At 39.9% G+C, this 21,475-nt stretch overlaps 1 protein-coding gene across 3 annotated transcripts in view; it reads right to left on the bottom strand.

The window, feature by feature from the left end:
* Positions 1 to 21,475, bottom strand: part of TMTC2 (transmembrane O-mannosyltransferase targeting cadherins 2) — a 258,351-nt gene that overhangs the window by 140,240 nt on the left and 96,636 nt on the right. For all 3 annotated transcript variants that reach the window (XM_068667510.1, XM_068667501.1, XM_068667492.1), the window contains exon 2: positions 12,481 to 13,051. In XM_068667510.1, the coding sequence (XP_068523611.1) occupies positions 12,481 to 13,051 (571 nt within the window). The remainder of the gene's footprint in view (positions 1 to 12,480; positions 13,052 to 21,475) is intronic.

Raw genomic sequence — 21,475 nt, 5'->3', positions numbered from 1 at the left:
GGCAGGGGTTGTTATCAGGCTACCAGAGCACAGAGGAGCAACCTGGGCACTGCAGAGCCTTGAAGACCAACCTGAGGGAGCACAGACACAGACACCTTTTTGCTAGTGTTCAATCGAGAGTTGCTGACAGCACACCATGAGCAGGGCAGTTCCAAGGCAGCAGCAGTCATCTGCAATAGTCAAGGTCTACGCTACCATATATATCATGATTTATGATGGAGTGAAAACATGTTCTAGACTGAAAAGGGATGGAAATAAAAAGCATGTTTTAAAAAGTTACATTTAGAAACCTTACATCTTCAGAACATATCAACAGTGACATACCATAACACTGACTAAATTAAAAAACATTTTCTTTAAATTAGTATTTCATGTAAACCTAAAGATTAAAAGTTACAGATCAAATAATCTGTCACAACAGCAGCCAGCTTAGTTCTGTCTTACAGTATGCTAGCATCACGTAAGAACAATTTTCATTATGCTAAGAATTTTTCTTCACCCTTTTCAAGCTTCATGATTACAGACAAAATCCTGAAAACACGTAATCTACAGGACTGCAAAACAGAAGGCAAATGAAATCTTCCAAAAGTTAATGTTTACCTCTTCATTGTTAATGCTTTCTTTTAATTTTGGAATGCCTGAGGTCTAAGTTACTTTGACTACCAGGTCTCCTGATGAGAAGAGTGATCATAAATAGCCAAATGCTGAGCATTGTATAAACATTTCCTCAGATAGCTTCAGGCTTTGTGCACTAGTAGCAGCCTACTACCAGCCAACCAAGGAAGCAATCTGCTTACCTTGCCTTTAGACCCACTTTTGTATTGTGTAACAAGGTCTCTCCACCCAGTGACTTGCACAGTGAATCATTATCACTAACTACATGCATACAGTACAGATTTAACTTGAGATAAGATTTTCTTGAGATAAGTTTTACAGAAGGTGACTGAAATAATCAACTGCTCTCTCCTTCCAAGGAAAGATGTCTCTACCAGAGCAAAGGCGCGTGGACAGTTGGTTTTTTTGTTTGTTTTTGTTTTTCTGCTTGCAAGAGAGACTTCATGTACATATGTGAAACAGTAAGAAAACATAGATCACAAAATTGGGTGCAAAGGAAGGACAGTAAAAATACACATTCTGCAGGTAACTTTACCCCAAATAAGATGAGAGAAGAAGCTCTGCAACATTCACTGAGAGGAGTTTAGAGCTGGGTTAAAGGCACATGGTTTGATACTTCTTGTCCCACAAGAAATTCTGTTTGTGATTTTATTTGTAAGTAAGATTTTGTCAAGTATGTCTCATTCCTCACCTAATCCCTATTCTCAACTACAATCACCCACAAAAAGTCAAATTCTTGTTTAACAGCTCAGGTCAGAAAAGGTAAAAATATATAATGGCTTAGACAAAAAAACAAGAGAAACAAAAAATCCCTCCATAAAACTGCTAACACTGAGTTTCCACAGATTTCAAATTACCAGAAGCCAAAAATACTATATGTAAGTAGTCCAAAGAAGCAAAAACTAAGCTTATAAAAATTGGCATGGCTTCTATGTCAAAACTCATGAGAGCTATTCTGTGGCAGCGTTTTGCCACTTCTAATAACATCTTTTAAGGAGAAAAGTCTCCAAGTAATAGATAGAACTATAATAAACATATATTTTAAAAATAAACTGTAATCTCACAATCCCTGATAAATAAACACTGCTATTGATGCAAGTTTCACTGTGCTGTACAGCAGTACAGGCTGCCCAGGATACTTTTAAAGCACACAGACTAAAACATGCAAAAAATTTATCCATAGCCCCCAAAGTCCTGTTTTCTTGGAGAGAAAGAATTTACAGAGACTTGATACAATTCTACCCTCTCTTTTCCCTGCTCTTTCATTGCCTTTATTAACTCAATATGCCCCTACACTCACTTTAAAGATTTCGTTGCTATGGGAATTTATTTCCATATTTTTTTGTAAAGGGAGAAAACAAGATTTTGGTGATTAAATGTCACAGAAGCTTTGACTTTTACACAACCTGATCAAATCCACAGCCTTAGAAGTAAACTGTGTATGTGTCTGAAACTCTAACCATTCTGATTGCAAAAAGGTACGTATGTTCTACCTGACATTAAGAGCACCAGGTACAAGAATTCTCATTCCCTTCCCTCAAAAGCTTCTGGACAATGCTAACATAATTTCATCATGTGCATTTTCAATTAGTTTCCTAGAAACTTAGGAACAAAAAATATTTGGTTTTCCCCCTCCTCCCAATGTGGACTATCCACAGCATCGAGGGATTCTTTTTTTCCAAGAGACATTCAAGGATAGTGAGGCTAGAAATTTACCTCCTAAGAACTGACCCATAAAATCAACTACAGGATTGCAAGCCTGGGTTGTCTCCCTCCCCTATACCTAATCTACATTGCAGCTGGAAAAAGAAATGGAGGCAATATGTACAAAGTATCATTCTGTTCTTCCAATAAATATGCCAAAAAATGTTTGCTGCCTTCTATCACAACTGATTGTTTCCACCATAAATCTCACACACTTGTATTTTAATATTGTAGCTGTCCACATAGGTTACTGTTTAGAATCACTCAGTTTGGAAAAAGTGTGTACGTAATCATTAAATCATTACAACTAATAAAAACGAGCATAGGCCAGGAAATTCAAAATTAAACATAATACCAAGAGAAAAGTCTCCCTTGTGACTCAAGTTTTGTATATGTTCCCGCAGGTCTGGAATCAAAGCTCATGCTCAGGTACCAGCAAAGGCTCTGTTTTAGGGTAGGACTCTAGGAAGATGACTGCCTTTTGAGAACATAATTCTATTGAGTAGACTCAGGTAATACTTTCCAAGCTCTGGTGTTGTGAAAATTAGGTGACTGCAGTTAAAATGCTCATAAAGCTGATTTTCATGTACTCCCAGCAACAATTACATTTTCAGAAGGTGCTTTAATGAATTTATAAGAGACAGAACTAAGAGCACCCAGAACCTACACCTTCTCCCTTGATTATTTTCCATTTGATTCTGACTGCTAACACACTTTGGTGTTTTGTTTTGGTTTTGTTTGTTTGTGTGTGGTTTTTTCCCTCCTCCTCCTCTTCATACACAATTAGCACTTGCCCTGACTGCTGGAAGCATATAGTCTAGCTTGCTACTTAGTTGTGGTCTACAAAGTGCAATGGGTTCATTCAGTAAAGCCCGTAAGGAGCTACAAGCATTCAGCACTTCATTCAGCACTTTAAATCAGGGCATTTAGGTGCCTAAGCAGGATATTAGGAGGCTAATGTAAAGTACTCATGTTTGAAGAGAGTATTTGAAGAAGATTTGTATGCAAGGCACACATATAAACTTTCTGTCTGGCATCTAACAGACACAAGGGATACATACTTGATGAATACGAGATCATAAATACGTGCATTTTAGTCAAAACACCAAAAGAGGTTTAAGCATAAAGGCATAACTCCTGAGGCAAATCCACATGAAACGCGTTACACCAGGAGACATTTAACTCACTAAGACACCACTTAGCTTTAGTACTGTACATTGTTTTTCCCATTTTATGGATGGTACCCAGACAACTGACTCATGGAGAAGCAGAGCTAGAGAGATAAGGGACACAGCTTTCCAGCTCACAAACAAATGGGAAACTGAAAACAGCCAAAGCTGCATGTATTTCTCAAAGTTCACAGGCACCCAAGTCCCTTTATCACTACATAAAATACTTAATTGACCATCCCTTCCAAAAAAGCATGAAATGTAACTGCTTTTTGTACAGATAATTTACACAATAAACTTGCCAGCTGTTAGAAAAACAATTTTACAAAGCTGTTTCCATTAGGAAGCTGTAGTAATCACTAAGATGAAGAATAATACCTGCAAATACTCCTAATGTTCTGAAACACAGTTGTTACTATGGTGAGCTTTGTGCTTTTACTTGCATGGTTGCATTTTACTTTGCATGGTTGGCTAACACCAACCATGCAAAGCTCCTGAAAGCTTTTTTACCCATGCCTGAAAACAGATCCCTTGTAAGTCAGGGGGAAGAATGAAGAACAGAGCATATTCTGCACGTTACCCTACAGTATAAATCTTACCTAAAACTGAAGACAGTGACAACTTTCCTCTAACAAACTAACCTCTCTGTTACACTAAAGGTTCTTCATGTCTTCACAATCTCTGTAAATATGAAAAAGCATCTCTGGTTTTGATTTACTTATTTATTAAAGAAGTCTGTCTTTCTTCCTTCTTTCCAAAGAGGCACTCTCAAAAATAGTTTCCAAAATATTATTGTAGAGTTCAAAGTGGGTAGAAAAAAATGACACAGATTTTAGTAGCAATTCCAGAAAAGATATTACAGATTTAATATTAAAACATAGTCCGTTTTAACCCAGAAACTTCAGATAGCATACAATTCCGTGTTTGAAGAAAATAGTAATAAAAAAAAGCCCTTCTCCAAAACTTGCCTAGGGATGCTATATTTCTGTCATATGTGATCTGTTTCAGTGGTTTAAATCACCACATGAAAATAGTTTCAGGAAACAATAGCTATTTATACTTATTGATGTCCAATTCGGTGCAACTCCACTGACATCACAGGACCTGCAGGAGATCAATATCTCTGACAAGAAAGATAGCTAAGGCCAATCTTGCTTTTCTTATTTTAGGATCAAAAGGAAAAGCAGCAAGGAGCTGTGGGAACTACAGGAAACAGCAGTATTAGCTACTTGAAATTGTCAAGAAAGAAGCAAATTGCAAATAGCTTCTTTTGTCTAGGAGCTATCTGCCGGGGGAGGGGGAGCGACGGCCAGGACAGTGCAGGCCTCACGCTGCTGCTCTCCCGCAGCGTGAAGAGAAAAGCACCAGGCTGGTTCCTCCGGAAATATGAGCAATGTATGTACAGGCACATTCGTCTCAGCATTTCCACAATTTTGTACGGGCTTGGAGTTGCCAGGAGAATTAACCCCCAGCTGACCGCCACTAAGCAGGAGCTCACAGCTGGGCACCAAGGACCAGGGCCTCCGACCTGCCCTCAGCCCCAAACCCAAGGAGGTTACACAGCGCACAAGCATGCTATGAAATAGCTCTTGTTCACAAAGAGAACCCGCAAGAGCTCAGGTCATGTTTGGAAGCCCTAAGTTATTTTTATTTTCAACTGGGACAGAAGTAATGTCCAGGAGAAGCATGTTGGCTGAATATCTGGCTCCGAGCACAAAGACACTCGGCTAAGAAAGGACCATACCCACGCAAGTGTTTGAGTGAAATATCTTGCAAAATCATGGCTTACCAATCAGGTCTGCCAAAATATCCAGGCCTGTGGCTAAGTTCAAGCACCTTAAAATTCCTTAGATTGCAAAAAATAAACAGAGAACACACCATCATCAAGCTAGATTTTAAACAATGATAAAAACACTGCCTCAAAATGACAGAACTTGTAAATGGAGAAGAGATGAAAAAACAGCAAGACCCACTGCATTGCTAAGGCTTTAAAGCTCCCTGGAAGAGAAGAATAAAATTCCAAGTTTAAATCTAGAGCAGCATTTTATTTGGAAATTGCTTTCCAAGGCATGACAGTTCTAAAAGTCGCTACTTCAAAGAATGGAGAAGGTGGCTTGTTTCAAGTTTGGAGTGTTCTCAAAAATGAGGAGCTTTATCTAATACACAAAGTCCTATTTTGAGCAGGAATCATACATATCACCCACAAATAAGGCCATTCCAAGAACATAAAAGAAAGCAGTGCTTGGTTTGGTGGTTCAACATGTCATCCATAGAGGCCCAGGTTTCCATAATTACCTTAAATAAAATATAGGTTTCCAACAAAATTGCTTTTTACAAAACCAATACTGTTATAATAGCTCAGAAAGGTTAGATAATGCATCCTGCAATCCAATTTGTGGTTCGTGTTCAGCTATAGATACCAGTAACTAATTCCACATGGGAGACAGACCTCCCAGGGCTGGGGTTGTTAGTCAAATAAGTGATGGGAAAATAGAGGTGTCCTTATTTTAGTACAGGGAACCCTCTGTATTAACAGTATGTTGATCTGGCAAAATGTTGCCATACTATAGCAGGGAATATTAATGGAACACACATCTGGTTTCGTTATTTCGGTAAGGCAGTTTGTACACATAAACCATATAGCAATAAATATTTTATCATTAGTATTATATTAAAAATGAGTATTAAGTGCATTCACCTCCTCTTTTTAACTGCTAATGTTGTCCAGCTCCATTCCCACGTTTTAAAAAAAAAAAAAAAAAAAGGGCAGTACCGCAGGGCTTATATTAACTTTGTCCTACTAATTGGACAGAAGGCTGTGTACAGCAATGTTGATTAATGGCTCTGCTCTCAAACTGGGGACTGCAAGTACAAAAGAATTAGGTCTCTGAATTTGCATAGTTTCTATAATTACGAACTTGATCACAGCTCTCTCCCATAGTCAGGTTCCCCCTCATACCTCTACACTTCTGGTAGTTTAACTTGTGCAAGTCTGACTGCTGACAGGTACAATCATTAGGTATATACGACACATGACAATTCAATCAGTCTGCATACCTGCCATGCAACTTATGGTGGAAACAAGGTCTAAAATACTGAAAATCAAGCAAAATCCCAGCTTTCTTCCATGAAGAATGCTTTGCCCCACTAGAGACACATTTTTTTAATTGCTCTCACTCCAGACAACTCATTTACAACTGTAATAAATAATTTCCAACAAATTCTGCTGACTTAAAGACAGGGGATATATTCTTATCAGAGCGCACTTAGAAAGCGAGTCAGACAGAATAAAATAGAGCTAACCAAATCAAACTGGGTTCGGACTGACAACTTTGCCAGCCAGAGAGCAAGTATTGCAGGCAGACAGGAATACAACAAGACTTGGCAAAGGAAAAAAGATCAGCAGCCAAGTTCTACTGAATAACCAATATGTAGATGACAGGGAAAAGAGCTGGATAGTTTAATAAGCAGCTATGATATACATTTTTAAAAGTGTATTAAAAATAGCTTCTAAATAACGGGTAATGTTCATCTGCTCTGCTGGTGGTCCTGCTCTGCAGCTGCCTTGCTCAGAAGCCCTGCCAGTCTTTTCCAATTGCAATGGGATGCTGTCACGGACTTGATGTGACACATCAGGACTCACCGTGATCACAGGTGTGAGCCAAATAAATGGCTACTGGTCTTGTGTAGTAGCCACCACTTCATAGTTATTTGACACTTGGTACAATGATAAGAACAAAATGGAAAAAAAAAAGAAGAAAAAAAAAAACCAGCCTCGGAACCCCAATGACATCTCTTCCATCTGCTGGAGCATTTTTAAGGCTGTTTTTACCAGCTCATTCCCACTGACCATCCTGAAGGCAGTCAGCAATGTTACAATTCCTTATACATAATTAATTGTGTCTCAGTTCCCTTGGTGACACTCTCAAAAGGCTTGCAGAAGCCAAAAGTGATAGTCTGTCAGCAAGCTAGCCCAAGTCCTTAACCACCCGCTCCCCGAAATCCCTCATTCTGTTTCTCGTTTCTGCCCCCACACCTCAGCATTCCTCTCAGTAGCAGGGCAACAAAGAGAACTGGATACAGACAGGATACAGCCAGTATCCAATACCTAAAGCTGTATCTGGTATATTTGTTTTGTTTGTTAAGGGTTATTTATCACCTGCATTTTCTCTTTGTTCCAGTTTCCAGCACAACCTTTGAAACAGCTGTGTCAGCTCAGCTGGACAAAGTTTAGCTTAAGGTTAGGTAGACTGAAAAGGGTAGATCCTTTCAACCATTCCATTACAAGGATACTGCAGCACACTGTTTATTCTGCATTCAGTTTCGTATTATTACTGCATACTTACTCTGTACAGATTTAAGCTAGCCATCTTTTAAAAATTATTTTCCTCTCTTCCTTGGCTCCATTTTACACTTTTCTTCTCCTACACAAAGACCATAACTTTTTTCTGGACCAATGTTTGATTTCTGAATTTTATTTTTCTTCTACTATCTCCTTCCCACACTGAGAAAATGCAAAGCACAAGTTCCAGAACCCATAAATTGATTCAGTTCTTTCAAATTCTCCAGATATTCTTAAAAAACATTTTTGAAACAAGACAGGGTTTTGTTTGGTAAGTTTGGCGGGTTTTGGTTCTCTTTTGTTTTAAACTGCACTCTGGTTTTGAAATACTCAAGCCAGTTGCTAGCACAGGAAGACACATCTGTGAATGGCTACTGTTATACAAGTTCCAGTGCAGGAATGTCTTTTCAAGCAAAAAAATATAGGCAACATTAAAGGAAAAAAAATAATCAAAAGTTGATTTTGTTTATTTAAGGAGATTTTACTGTTTGTTCTAGGAAGAAAGATTTTTTTTTAATTCTTACCAGGGACATGTTTTAAGGCCAAAACAATAAGAAAAAGGCAACACCCAAACAGTCTCAAAAAGATGTGGAGCTGAAAGCAGCTACATAATCTGTTTTGTTGGATTTTTTTAATACCAAAATAAACTAGTCGTCATCATTGTATGTCTAAACTCAGAGAACCAAATTAAAACCAAAGCTTTTAGTAAGAAAACTTAGCTCTGTTGTTACTAGTTACTTGAGAAGAGCTAAAATATCAGTTTAAAACACCATTCTTATATCATGGTCATTTCAAAATTATGTGAAAATAAAACTAAAAAGTCATTCCAAAAATGGAATGGTCATTCCAAAAACTAAAAAGTCATTCCAAATCAAAACAGCATCCAAATTGCCATAGTGGTCTGGATTTGTCATACATTGGCCAGATGCTACAACCAAAACCCAAATTTCCCAACTCCAAGTGGGAGTTGTCCACTGGGAGTTGTTCCAAGTGGGAGATCACAGAACTGAAGGGGCTGAAAGGGACCTCAAAAGATCATCGGGTCCAACCCCCCTCCCAAAGCAGGTTCCTTAGAGCAGGCGGCCCAGGTAGGCATCCAGACAGGCCTTAAATATCTCCAGAGGAGACTCCATAACCTCCCTGGGCAGCCTGTTCCAGTGCTCTATCACCCTCACCGTGAAGAAGTTCTTTCGCATGTTGGTGGAGAACTTCCTGTGCTCTATCTTGTGACCATTACTCCTTGTCTTGTCCCCGCAAACCACTGAACAGAGGTTGGCCAAATCCCTCTGTCTCCCACACCTCAGGTATTTATACACATGGATAAGATCCTCCCTCAGTCTTCTTTTCTCCAGGCTGAACAGACCCAGGTCTCTCAGCCTTTCCTCGTAAGAAAGATGCTCCAGGCCTCGTATCATCTTTGTGGTCCTCCACTGGACTCCTTCCAGGAGATCCCTGTCTTTCTTGTACCAGGGAGCCCAGAACTGGACACAGTACTCCAGATGAGGCCTGACCAGGGCAGAGTAGAGGGGGAGGATCTCCTCCCTTGACCTGCTGGCCACACTCCTTTTTATGCATGCCAGGATCCCATTGGCCCTCTTGGCCACAAGGACATGCTGCTGGCTCATGGTCAACCTGTCGTCCACCAGGACCCGCAGGTCCTTCTCCTCAGAGCTCCTCTCCAGCAGGTCGTCCCCCAGCCTGTACTGATACATGTGGTTGTTCCTTCCCAGGTGCAGGACACTACACTTGCTCTTGTTAAACCGCATTTGGTTTCTTCCTGCCCATCTCTCCAGCCTGTTCAGGTCTCACTGAATGGCAGCACAACCTTCTGGTGTGTTGGCCACTCCTCCCAGCTTCGTGTCATTAGCATACTTGCTGAGGGCAGACACTATTCCCTCATCAAGGTCATCGATGAAGATGTTGAACAAGACCGGACCCAGCACCGACCCCTGGAGAACACCGCTAGTCACCGGTCTCCAGCTGGACTCTGTGTTGCTGATCACCACCCCCTGAGCTCGGCCAGTCAGTCAGTTCTCAACCCACCTTACTGTCCACTCCTCTATCCCACACTTTATCAGCTTTGCTAGCAGGATGTCATGGGAGACAGTATCAAAAGCCTTGCTAAAGTCAAGGTAGATGACATCCACTGCTCTCCCCTCATCTACCCAGCTGATGATGCCATCATAGAAGGCAATGAGGTTGGTTGAGTACCACTTCCCCTTGGTGAATCCATGCTGACTACTCCTCATAACCTTCTTGTCTTCCAATCGCTTGGAGATGGCATCCAGAACAAGCTATTCCAACACCTTTCCAGGGACAGAGGTGAGATTGACTGGCCTGTAGTTTCCCGGATCCTCCTTCTTGCTCTTCTTGAAGACCAGAGTGACACTGGCTATCCTCCAACCTTCAGGCACGTCTCCTGTTCTCCAGGACCTTTCAAAGATGATAGAGAGGGGTTCGGCAAACACATCTGCCAACTCCCTTAGCACACGCAGATGCATCCCATCAGGACCCATGGATTTGTGTGTGTTGAGCCCACTCAGATGCTCCTGAACCACTCCCTTGTCAACAAGGGGGGAGATCTCCACTTCCCAGACTCTTTCTCCTCCCTCCAGGGTCGAGGAATCCCGGGGGGGAGTCCTTGAAGCGAAGACTGAAGCAAAGAAAGCATTCAGTATCTCCGCCTTCTCGTTGTCTCCCGTTACCAGGACACACCCCTCATTCAGCAAGGGACCCACATTATCCCTAGTCTTCCTTTTACTGTTTCCATACTTAAAAAAAACCTCCTTATTATCTCTTATCTTTTTTTCAAGCCCCAATTCTAGGTGGGCTTTAGCCATCTTTGTCATGTCCCTGCAGGCCCTGACAACCCTTCTATACTCCTGCCAAGAGGACAAGCCCTTTTTCCACATTTCATAAACCTTCTTTTTCCTTTTGATCTTATCGATGAGCTCCTTGCTCATCCATGCAGGTTTTCTGCCCCCCTTCCCTGATTTCCTACTTTTACAGATGCACCAATCCTGAGTTTGGAAGAAGTGCTGTTTAAATGTAGCCTCGTTCTTCAATGCACCCTTGCCTTCTAGCAACCTAGCCCATAAGGTACTCCCAAGCAGGTCCCGGAAGAGGTCGAAGTTGGCTCTCCAAAAGTCCAGGGTTGCAATCCTGCTTTTAGCCTTACTTCTTCCACCAAGTTCCATCCTGAACTCCACCATCTCATGGTCGCTGCATCCCAAGCTGCCCCCAACCTTTATATCCCTAACAAGCCCATCCCTGCTGGTAAGGACAAGGTCCAGGAGCACCCTCTGCCTCATCAGCTCCTCCACCACCTGCATCAGAAAATTGTCTTCAACGCATTGCAGGAACCATTTGGACTGCACGTACCTGGCTGAGTTGCTTACCCAACAGATGTCTGGAAAATTGAAGTCCCCCATGAGAACCAGTGCCCATGGTCGTGAGGCTACTACCAGCTGCTTGTAGAAGGACTCATCGACCTCCTCCAAGATACCCAACTCCAAGTGGGAGTGGCCACTGTCAAAGTATCCACTGATGTCAATTAAATAGCAGCCTTGGAAAATAATTTCCAGTCTTTTAATGGAGCAGGCCAGAGACAGTCTCACTAGACTTCTCTAAACAATATTTTATATGAAAGGATAAACTCAGGTACATAGGGAATATAAAATAGATAGTACTGGGCAATGTAATAATAATTAATGTTCTATACATATTTTATATATGAGTAAAAAAGGCATAAGATATTATACTGTCAAAACATTCATTTTTGCCAGAAAAGTGCATAACTAAGACAACATGTCACAACAGTTTATCATCTGTGAGAGACTACTTGCTTTCTTTTGACTCTGTTTTCACTTGTACAGTACTAGTCACTTGTACAGCAACTAACGTAACTGAATCTTAACGTATGCGTTAACGAATTAGCGTAGTACGTTAACGAATAACGTAACTGAAAGGGTATATGGGTACCACAAAAATACATGAGCTTTGAGGAGAAGTTAGAGAGGGTTTTGATGTGCATTTTTTTATTATTATTCTTATTTCACTTGCTTGCCTTTAGGCCAGTTAAGCTAAAACATTAGAAATACTTTGTTTGGTAAGGCAGTACAAGATTTGTGTCACAGCTCCTACTAGGGGGAGAAAAAATACATGCCAAAGGCATGTACCCAGGTTCTATGCAACTCTGTTAAACTAGAACAATAAAAGCACTATCTTTGCCTCAGGGAGCCTGTAGATGGTATCAGCTGCTGCACTTGCATGCCCAACCAAACTAAGCTGAGTTTGCAAGATACAAGAGGATAAGAGCAGGAATGAGTTCTTTGCAAAAGGCAGCCAGATATCCAGTGCCTGACAGTAAACAGAATGAGGAGAGAGCTGCTGGAAGCAAGGAAAGTAATTGAAAGAAACACATCCCCAGCGTCAAATAATAGCAATGTGTAATAGCACATTGTTTAAACAAAATGTAAAAAGTCCTTACTAAACTGCTTTAAACATACTTTCAGTATCAGACATCTGTGCGTATTTTTCAGAGTTGACTAAACTACTAAGAATTATTGTGTGCTTGAAAACTCATTTAGCACCTGTTTAATAGTGACTGGTGCTTTATGAATAGTTTATTGGAAAGAAAAGAAGACTCACCTTGTATAAAGCAGGAATGATTTGATGCATTTTCAGCCGATGAAATACAAAGATATCGTACACTGCTGAAATTGCCAGAACAGTCACTCCTTGTTCCTTCCACAGCATGCTGCACCCAGCACACACTCCTGTTCCCAAGATCCAGCCCCAAGTACTAGCTGAGGAACTTCTCGTAGAGCAGTGCTTCACGTAACACATCAGGGAAAGCAGAAAGAAGAGGCAGGCTCCGATGTCTGCCCTCCCCACAATCCCTGCTACAGCTTCAGTGTGGATTGGATGGGATGCAAACAGCAGACCTGCTATCAAGGTCCAGTACCCATCCCCAAAGAGGATCCTGGAGAAGTTTGTGAAAAGACCTGTGACTGCAGCATGCAACAGGACGTTTACAAGGTGGTAGCCCCATGGGTCCATCCCTCCAACAGCATGGTTGATGCGGAAGGAGAGCGTGCAGAGAGGTCTGTATGACTTGTGGCTCCCACTGTGAGTGAGAAGTGTTCCCCAGAAGTCGTTGTAGAATATATGCGTCCACGGCGTCTCTGGCAGAAGGTCCTGGTTTGTCTTGATGGCTCGGCTATAAAAGACAAAAATTCCATTTCAATAGAAGAAGGATACAAATGAAATGTTATGAAAATGTAATCACACTGCTACAGCAAGAAAGAATGGCATTGTTTTGATGCTGCTTTAATTCAAGTTTTGAATTTTTACAGGAGGTGTTAGAGAAGTCCACATCTATTGACTTTTTGCTAAAGCAAAATTTCCATATAAATTGGCTTTTAAAACATTAGAAACAGATGTTACGCTGCTTCCATTAAATTGAAACACCCTTCAGTGGCATTCATCTGAATCTAACCCAAGAGTAATCGGTTAAGATTTGATGAGTTATAATTAAAATGTAAAAGAAATATGAAAAACTGACAAACATTATTGTTGAAACAACTGATCCTCCAGTAATTCAGAACTAAAACCCAACTGGCCTTTTATACTGAAATTTTAATTTAGATGTTGGAATGAATCTCACTGACATGGATGAACAACAAACACAAAGTCGGTAGGAACATGCAAATCTGTGGTGCTGTATGGACACTCCCACAACCTTCTCATACATATTTTGACTGACAACATTTTCAGCTAACACCTTGCTAGAGACAGACAGCAGAATATTTTATAGGTGAAAATACATCTTCCCCTTAAATTTCTTATATTTACAGTTGAGGAAAAAAACATGTTTTACATTGTATTAGCTTATGACTTCCAGTCTGTGTCAGCTTGACTGGGAAAAAAAAAATGCAGTTTTCAGCATTTTTGTTTCCAACCACCCGGGCAAGGACGGGTGCCAGCCATTAGCAGTCTCCATCTCTAATTCAATACTGTGAAAATCTGTCCCCTATGTTTGTACAAATCCAATCATTTGCATTTAAAATTTATGCTGAGGAAGAAGGTGTGAGACCTGCTTAACTCAAAATGATGGCTAGAATTTAATTAATTACTTGTCTTCATAACCAAAATTTAAGCTATTCTGTAAAGATGCTTTGTTTTTACTACTAAGCTTAACTCATTTAGCATTTATTTTATATGGCTAATTAAGAATCCAGCCAGTTCAAGACTCTACTGTTAAAAATATTAAACAAGAGAAATGATTTATCTCTATTTCTTTAGTCATTCCCTCTTCTGGCCTTTCCAAAAAATACCTTCCCATAATTAACCGTTTTTCAATTCAGATGATAAAGAAGAAAAAAAAAAAAAAGTGTGAAATTCAGGCCAGTGTTGGAAATGCAGTAGTCCAATTCATTTGCCCAGATTCGCCTTACATTCTCTTCCCCATGAAACATGTCCCTTGCAACCTGTACCCAAACTCGTTTTTATACTATTAGTTTCAGAAATTTTGTCTTGTTCTTTAAAGAAAAATGGTCAGACACCGATATGCTATGTCACAGAATCTTCATGCAAATGCTCTAAATAACATGCAGCTCAACATTTCCATTGTCTAGCTCACTGCTGTAATGCTTTCAGACACGCTTCCTCCCGGCGTGTCCTTTTGTCTCTGTGCACACGGAGGTTATGAAGAGGTCAGCTTAAATCCCTTAAAGATCTGATGATGCCTTCTAGAATGCCTGAAAATTTTCATTTTGACTTCTGCTTATGCAGTGGATTAGGTTGCTTCTATTTGTTTTCCCAACCCCACACACATTTTTCTCATTTCATTCCAGTCACAAAAGAACATTGGAAGAAAACAAGATCTTTGTTTTCACATTATTTATCTTGTCCTTCCACAGAGTCCCTTCCTGAAATCTAAGTCCTCTGTGATTTCAGTTTGTAGAAGCACTCTCAGGATCACCATGAGAAAAAAAAGAAAAAAAAACACACTAGGAATTCAGTAAAAGTAAAGCAGGTGTTAGGCTAGAAATATTCCTTTCTCTTCCAAGAAAAGAATAGTATCTAGGACTACAAGCTCCTGAACAGTGAGTGGTGTTTAGAACAGCTATCAGATGTCAGAATTTAGAGTTGAAACCCTGAACTACAAACACATCTTTTTCTTGGGGAAATACTAAAGAAGTAAGTGGCAGCAAAGAAGTAAGTTGCCACTACAACTGCCCTCTTCAGAGGCTTACTGCTCTGCTGCAAAAAGGCTAGATAGCAAACACGTTATTCCCAGGAAATGTACGGTTTTGTATATTCCCAGGAAATGTACGGTTTTGTATCTTTTGCGGATGTGCCCATTTCCAATACTTACATTTCCATACAACCACTTTGTAACAGAAAAAAAAAAAGTAACTGTACACATCTATAAAACATATATATACATGTATACATGTATAAAGCTACTGATACAGATGTATAAAATGACTCCACGCTGCACTTAATAAGAAAAGGGACTGGCTCTGTCCCTCTAAGTGAACAGCTGCCCTACCATTCCTTCCCACGCAGTATGTATCCCCTTGTTGGTCTCTTCCTTGCCAAAAGTAAACTGCTTTCCTCAAAATCATAAAGAAAGCTATTGTATATTCTGAAGGCATTAATTCAGTCAAATTTCTTTTACGGTCGTAAGATCAAATTTGATGCAAACCTGATCCTTTCCTGTTCAGTCCAGTTCGTATTTAAAAAAATAAACAGCAAGCCTTGTAGATACAGTATTGATCACCCTGTACTGGGCTACAAAATTCATCAGACAACTGTGAAATAAATGTAGTTTCTCATGAGTGTAAGGGTAGCATAGGCTAATACCTGTCAGCATGAAAAATACAGAAACTGCTGGTTCCAGCTTACTTAATGGCCCAGTCATATCAAATGTTGTACCCTCTCTGAGAGAGGATTTGAAATAAAGTTCTTTCCACATGATTATTTTTTGCTAAATGTTTGAATGTTACAACAACAAAATAGTCTAGTTAATGTTTAGAAAATAGTCTAGTTAATGTTTTGGGGTACTGGAAACACTTATACAAGAGATGAAACTAGATGTCAGACAGCAAAGAAGTGCATCTCACTTAAGCTTCAACTGCTACCCTATTTCACATTATCAAATGTAATAAAATCCACACGTGGTCAACATTTGACTTGACTGAACAACAGAATGCAGAAAAATGAATATCCGAGGTACCAGAGCCAGGCAGCTCTATGCCATTTTGCCCTACGAGTTAAAAGCAAAAAAGTCTCCAGCTTCCCACAGCCTGGCCAGGCCCAACGATGGGCCCCCTGAGCCAGGCCCTCCCACAGGTCCACGGCATGGCCCAGCTGCCCCCAGCTGCCCTGCTCCTGTCTAGCAAGGCCCCACCTTTCCTTAATTATTAAATTAACAAGCTGTTAATTCTGCTGCAGTAGTGGTGCTTAGTCACTGATTTCAACGGCAATTTTAAAAGCTGTTCCTCTTAATGCCCTGGCAGGCAGTGCTGACATGTCCTTTATAATGTCTGTGCACTCGCAGGGACCGGGGCTCTCCACAGATAGGAAAATGTTATTAATTGCTGGCTCCAGGAAAGACTCTGGGATAAAGGAAACTACAAAACGCCTTTTTAGCCTTGTCTTCTCCTTCTCCTTCACTCACAGTTTACCTCCAGGTTACGTCCTGCAGATTAGTCCAATCTTGCTAATGGGCATAACAAGAGAAACTCGCCAACTGCACTCATCACTCTTAAAAAGAGCTGTAAACTCTGCTCTCACTAAAAGGCAGCAGGTCACAAGGGAAAGCCGTTTTTCAAAGCTCCAACACAACTGGCATTTTTACTTTCAAGCAGCCTCAGATAAGGCTTGCAGACTCAGCCAGGGAACTCGCTTTCGTCAATTTTTAATGCCTGCCCATTTCATGCATCCCGGGAGAGCGGGATATCTTATTCAGTGTACAACAAATGGATCGGTTTGAGAGGGAAAAAAAAAAAAAAGAAAAAGAAGAATCATAGCCAGCTATCAATACTTTAAAAATAGAAGTCGGAAGAAAGACAAAAGCTGCATGGGAAAATCATCTGCTTATCTACTCAAAAGATTTCTTCTGTCTCCTGCTTTATAAACTGCTGATTTGCCTGGGTCAGTACACACCTTCATCACAATTCAAGTAAGATTTTTTTCATCAAACTCAAATAATGCTGGAGACCCAGCAGTTCACACACGCACATATACATGCATAAAAAAAGCCCAGATGTTTTTAAAATTAACAGCTCTATATGTCCTAAACTTCTGCACTAGTGCTAAACCGATCCAGGTGTTAACACCAGGGTAAAAAAACAGATGCAACATTCTAAAGTGATTTAACGCGTTAAGCCATATGTCCAGCTTCAATATTGCTAATGGTCCCCATATGCTGAAAATGAACATCAGCATTTGAAGTACGGAACATATTTTTAAGAAAAAGGAGAACTCCCAAATGTGCACACAGGAAGCTATTGCCCAGCCTTCTCTCACATAAAATAGATAGGCAGTGATAGACTGGCAAGTCTCTACTTGGAGGTTCTTCCTTATTTTTCCTCAAGATCATTTTAGAATATTTTTCATTTACTCCCTTTTCATAAAAAACAATGGAAAAGTACCCTAGAGTGTTTCTACGGTATATCTTAACGAGTCATGCTAAGGATGGTTACGAGATTACACATTACCTGTAGAGACAACAAGCCTGGAAAAGAAACTGCCAGAGACTCCTTTTTGGAGTAGAAATTAGCTTCACATCTCCCAGATACACAGTAGCTGAATCTACCTTTCCAAACTTCTCACAGGATATTTGTTAGGCATATGTGTGGTCAGAAAGCAGGCAAACAACAGACATCATCTATTGTACATGCCTACGTCTAATATATTTGTTTGTCTGTTATATATAAGTCTATGGGGCCTGATGGGATTCATCGCAGGGTAGCCAAAGAGCTGTCTGATGTCATCATAAGACCTCTCTCAATTATTTTTCAATAGTCTTGGGAATCTGGAGAGGTCCAAGTTGACTGGATGCTGGCAAACATTGTCCATGCTTTCAAGAAGGGCAAGAAAGAAGACCCTGCTAAGTAGCGTCCTGTCAGTCTCACTGTAGTGCCCAGTAAAATTATGGACAAAATTATTCTGGGAGTTACTGAAAAACACCTGAAGGACAACGTTGGTGATAGCCAACACAGGTTCATGAGGGGAAGGTCGCACTTAACAAACTTCCTTTTATGACAGGGTCACCCATCTAGTTGACCAAGGGAAGCCAGTTGATGTCATCTTCTTGGATTTCAATGAAGACTTCTTTACTGTTTCTCACAGTATTCTTCTGGACAAAATGTTCAGCATACAGCTAGATAAATATATGATGAGAGAACAATTGGCTGAGGGGAGGCCTCATGGCAGCCTGTAACTCTGTCACAAAGGGAGCAGAGGGGCAGGTGCTGAGCTCTGCTCTCTGGGGCAGCAACAGGACCCAAGGGAACGACATGGAGCTGGGACAGGGGAGGGTCAGGCTGGGCATTAGGGAAAGGTTCTTCACCAAGAGGGTGGTTGGGCACTAGGACACGCTCCCCAGGTCTGTGGTCATGGCACTGAGCCTGCTGGAGTTCAAGAAGCGTTTGGACAACACTCCCAGAAACATGGTCTGATTTTTGGGTGGTGCTCTGCGTACCCAGGAATTGGACTTGATGATCCTTGTGGGTCCCTTCCAACTCAGGACATTCTATGATTCTATGATGGTCATACTTTGGACAATTCTCATACATGACCACAGACTACAGTATACATATAATCTGCATTGACAGCAAAAAGGAAAAAAAAAATCAGAAAATACTATCTAGTGCATAGAGATGTCTTCTGAGTAATAAGCATAAGTACATGAAAACTCATTCATTTAAATGTTTAATTATAGACTCAAGGGAACTAGTTACCGTTCTTGTAGATGTCTGGCAGCAATTATATCTTGCATGTTCTGTTTTAAAGTTCATTCCTTCTCAACAGTTGTGAAAGCGGGATTTATCTACAATTCCAGCAGGCTGTAAAAACTTATCAGTGCCACTTCACAAAAAAAAAAAGCTATCTATATTGTATATTGACTAGGGACACCTGCAGGAGACCAAATTATGTGCATCCTCTGGGTTTCAGATTGCAGCTTTCAGTTTCTCTTAAGAACAAATATTTAGGTGAATCTCTAAGGAACAGCCAATAACTCAGATGTTTTCAGATGGGAAATACTGGGTAACAAGTAGCTAAGTGATATATAGGATCCTGAGTTGCTGGCTCTGAGAACACGACTATACACACCAAACACTGCAGAAAAAACACCTACATTCAAATCATATTTTAACCTAATTAAAGCAATACCTACCACCACCAAACGGAAATGAGGTGTCAGTAAACTAGTGCCTAGCTAAATTCTCCCAAGTTCATTCCTTTTATTCCTGTTTAGAAATACCTGAATGCATCCAACTCAGTGCTCATACATGAAAGATGGTGTATCTTTAATATAATTTTCCTATCTTGTATAACTGCTAGTGAAAGCCATTAACTATGCAGTTTGTATAAGAGAGTATATAAATAAATGATAATATTATTTACAGGTTCTGGAATATTACTGTCCTTTAACAGTAATTTCATAGCCAACTTAAGTTTAGTACCAGAACAAACACAAACCACAAGTAACAGGACTGTAAGTAGTGTCTTTCTCATAAAACTTTTGGGGTGATGCTTTCCTGAATTAGATATAAGCAGAATGGAAAGATCTATACTGTACCCTCATATACTTGCAATTGCCATCAAAAATGATGACACAAAGAAAAAAATGAATAAAAAATAAAAAAAAATAAAATACAAAAATAAAAATAATAATAAAAAATCATTGACAAGAGTTATGGTCTTTTTTCACAAATAGATGTAGACTTTCTAAGATTTTTCTAAACTGCACAATGTCTTTTAAAGGAATCGATCTTTTAAAATACACAATGCACATTTGTAGAGCATAATGGAAATAAATACATTTAACTTCAGTTCCATCAGTTGTGGTTTGATTCTTCCACCAGTAGGCTACAATTCAATAGCCCTCCAGCTGTAGCTTTCTAGACCTCTCTAACTTTCCAACTAAAGATACACAGTGTTATTCTGAAGAAGGAATGGCATTCTCAACCAGTGGTGGTACCCATATATAACACCAGGTGCTGTCAAGCTCTGCTTTAACTACACTGAAGCATGCTGCAAGTATTGATTTTCTTATTGACTAAAAGAGCTTTGAAAACTTTAAGCAGCTAAAGGTTCAAAACATTTTGGTTACAAGAAGGTTGAGTTGGCCTGAAAAATCTTTTCCTCCTGGAACATAAATATTTCAAAAGCTAGCCATAAAAGCTTCAGACTGTATCCTTCTCCATACTATAAGCCCTTTCGTTTCTAAGTTTATCCTCTTATGCTAAAAGAATCTGGCTTTAATATTAACCCTAAGTGCACCTCACTTCCTCTCAGTTCAATCTTTTGCTTGACGTAACAAACACTAAAAGATGGACTACATGAAATCCGAAACTCTAATGTCAACTGCCTGGTTTAGGTCTAGTTGATTATTCAGACACAGGTAAGAAATATGCTGGAGGGAAGCAAGAAAATAAATTAATAATTTCTGTTTCCAAACAATGGCGTACCATCAGATCCCTCTCAGGAGGTAGCAGATACACACAGTGGGAGAAGATGAGCTCCTGTCTTTGTGTCTGCTCCCCACATTTCTTCACCTACTTGTACAATAGGTCTACAAAGAAGCATTTATTGAAAAAAAAAATACTTAAATTACTAAACCAGAAAATGTTTTCTCGTTTTCTCAAAGCTGTTATATACGGTAACCTCTCCCCACCACACCATGTAATACAAAATTGCTAATCCTGTTCCCCTAAGACTTCAAGATATTCAGTATTTGCCTGATAACATATTCCTTCAAATACACATTAAAAGTTATTCTTTACAAATATTCTTCAGTGCAAACTACTGCCTGGCAATAGCTCATGATTTATTTCACACACGTACACGTGCACACACACAAACACACATATATATATGTATGGGTAAAAATGTAATTCCAAGCTTCTGAAGCGTGGTCAGAATTCATAGCTGGAACCTCTGCTGCCCTTTTCAAATCTATTTTAGATGATAAAAGTGGGCCCAGCAGGCCTTATTAGATTTACTGTTCCACAGAAGAACATGGCATTACCCTATTTCTCTTCCTTACTTCCCTTTGAGAAAATAAACCATATATATTTATTTTTTTTTTAGCAATTTCACCATATAGCTACTCACAACAGTACAATTATCTCTAAGGAAAAAGACAGACATTTTAAGGCTTGAGAATACGGTAGTTACAGTGGAAATGTTGAGACTCTTAGCTAGATTAATAGGACAGACATTAAACTACTTTTTCTGACAAGCCACTTACTGAATATACATAAAGCCTTTCCAAAGCCTTTCCATATTTTAAATGATTATATGAAAAACAAGGCATACTTCCTGTACCACTGCAGAAGAGCTTATCAGTCACATATCAGTCCCATTAACAGTTCTATATTATTTTCAGTATATGGCAGACTGT

The sequence above is a fragment of the Anas acuta genome, chromosome 1 (genome assembly GCF_963932015.1).
Source record: "Anas acuta chromosome 1, bAnaAcu1.1, whole genome shotgun sequence".
Lineage (NCBI taxonomy): Eukaryota > Metazoa > Chordata > Aves > Anseriformes > Anatidae > Anas > Anas acuta.
Note: the sequence above shows the minus strand (reverse complement) of the source record. Positions and strands in the feature narration are given on the sequence as shown.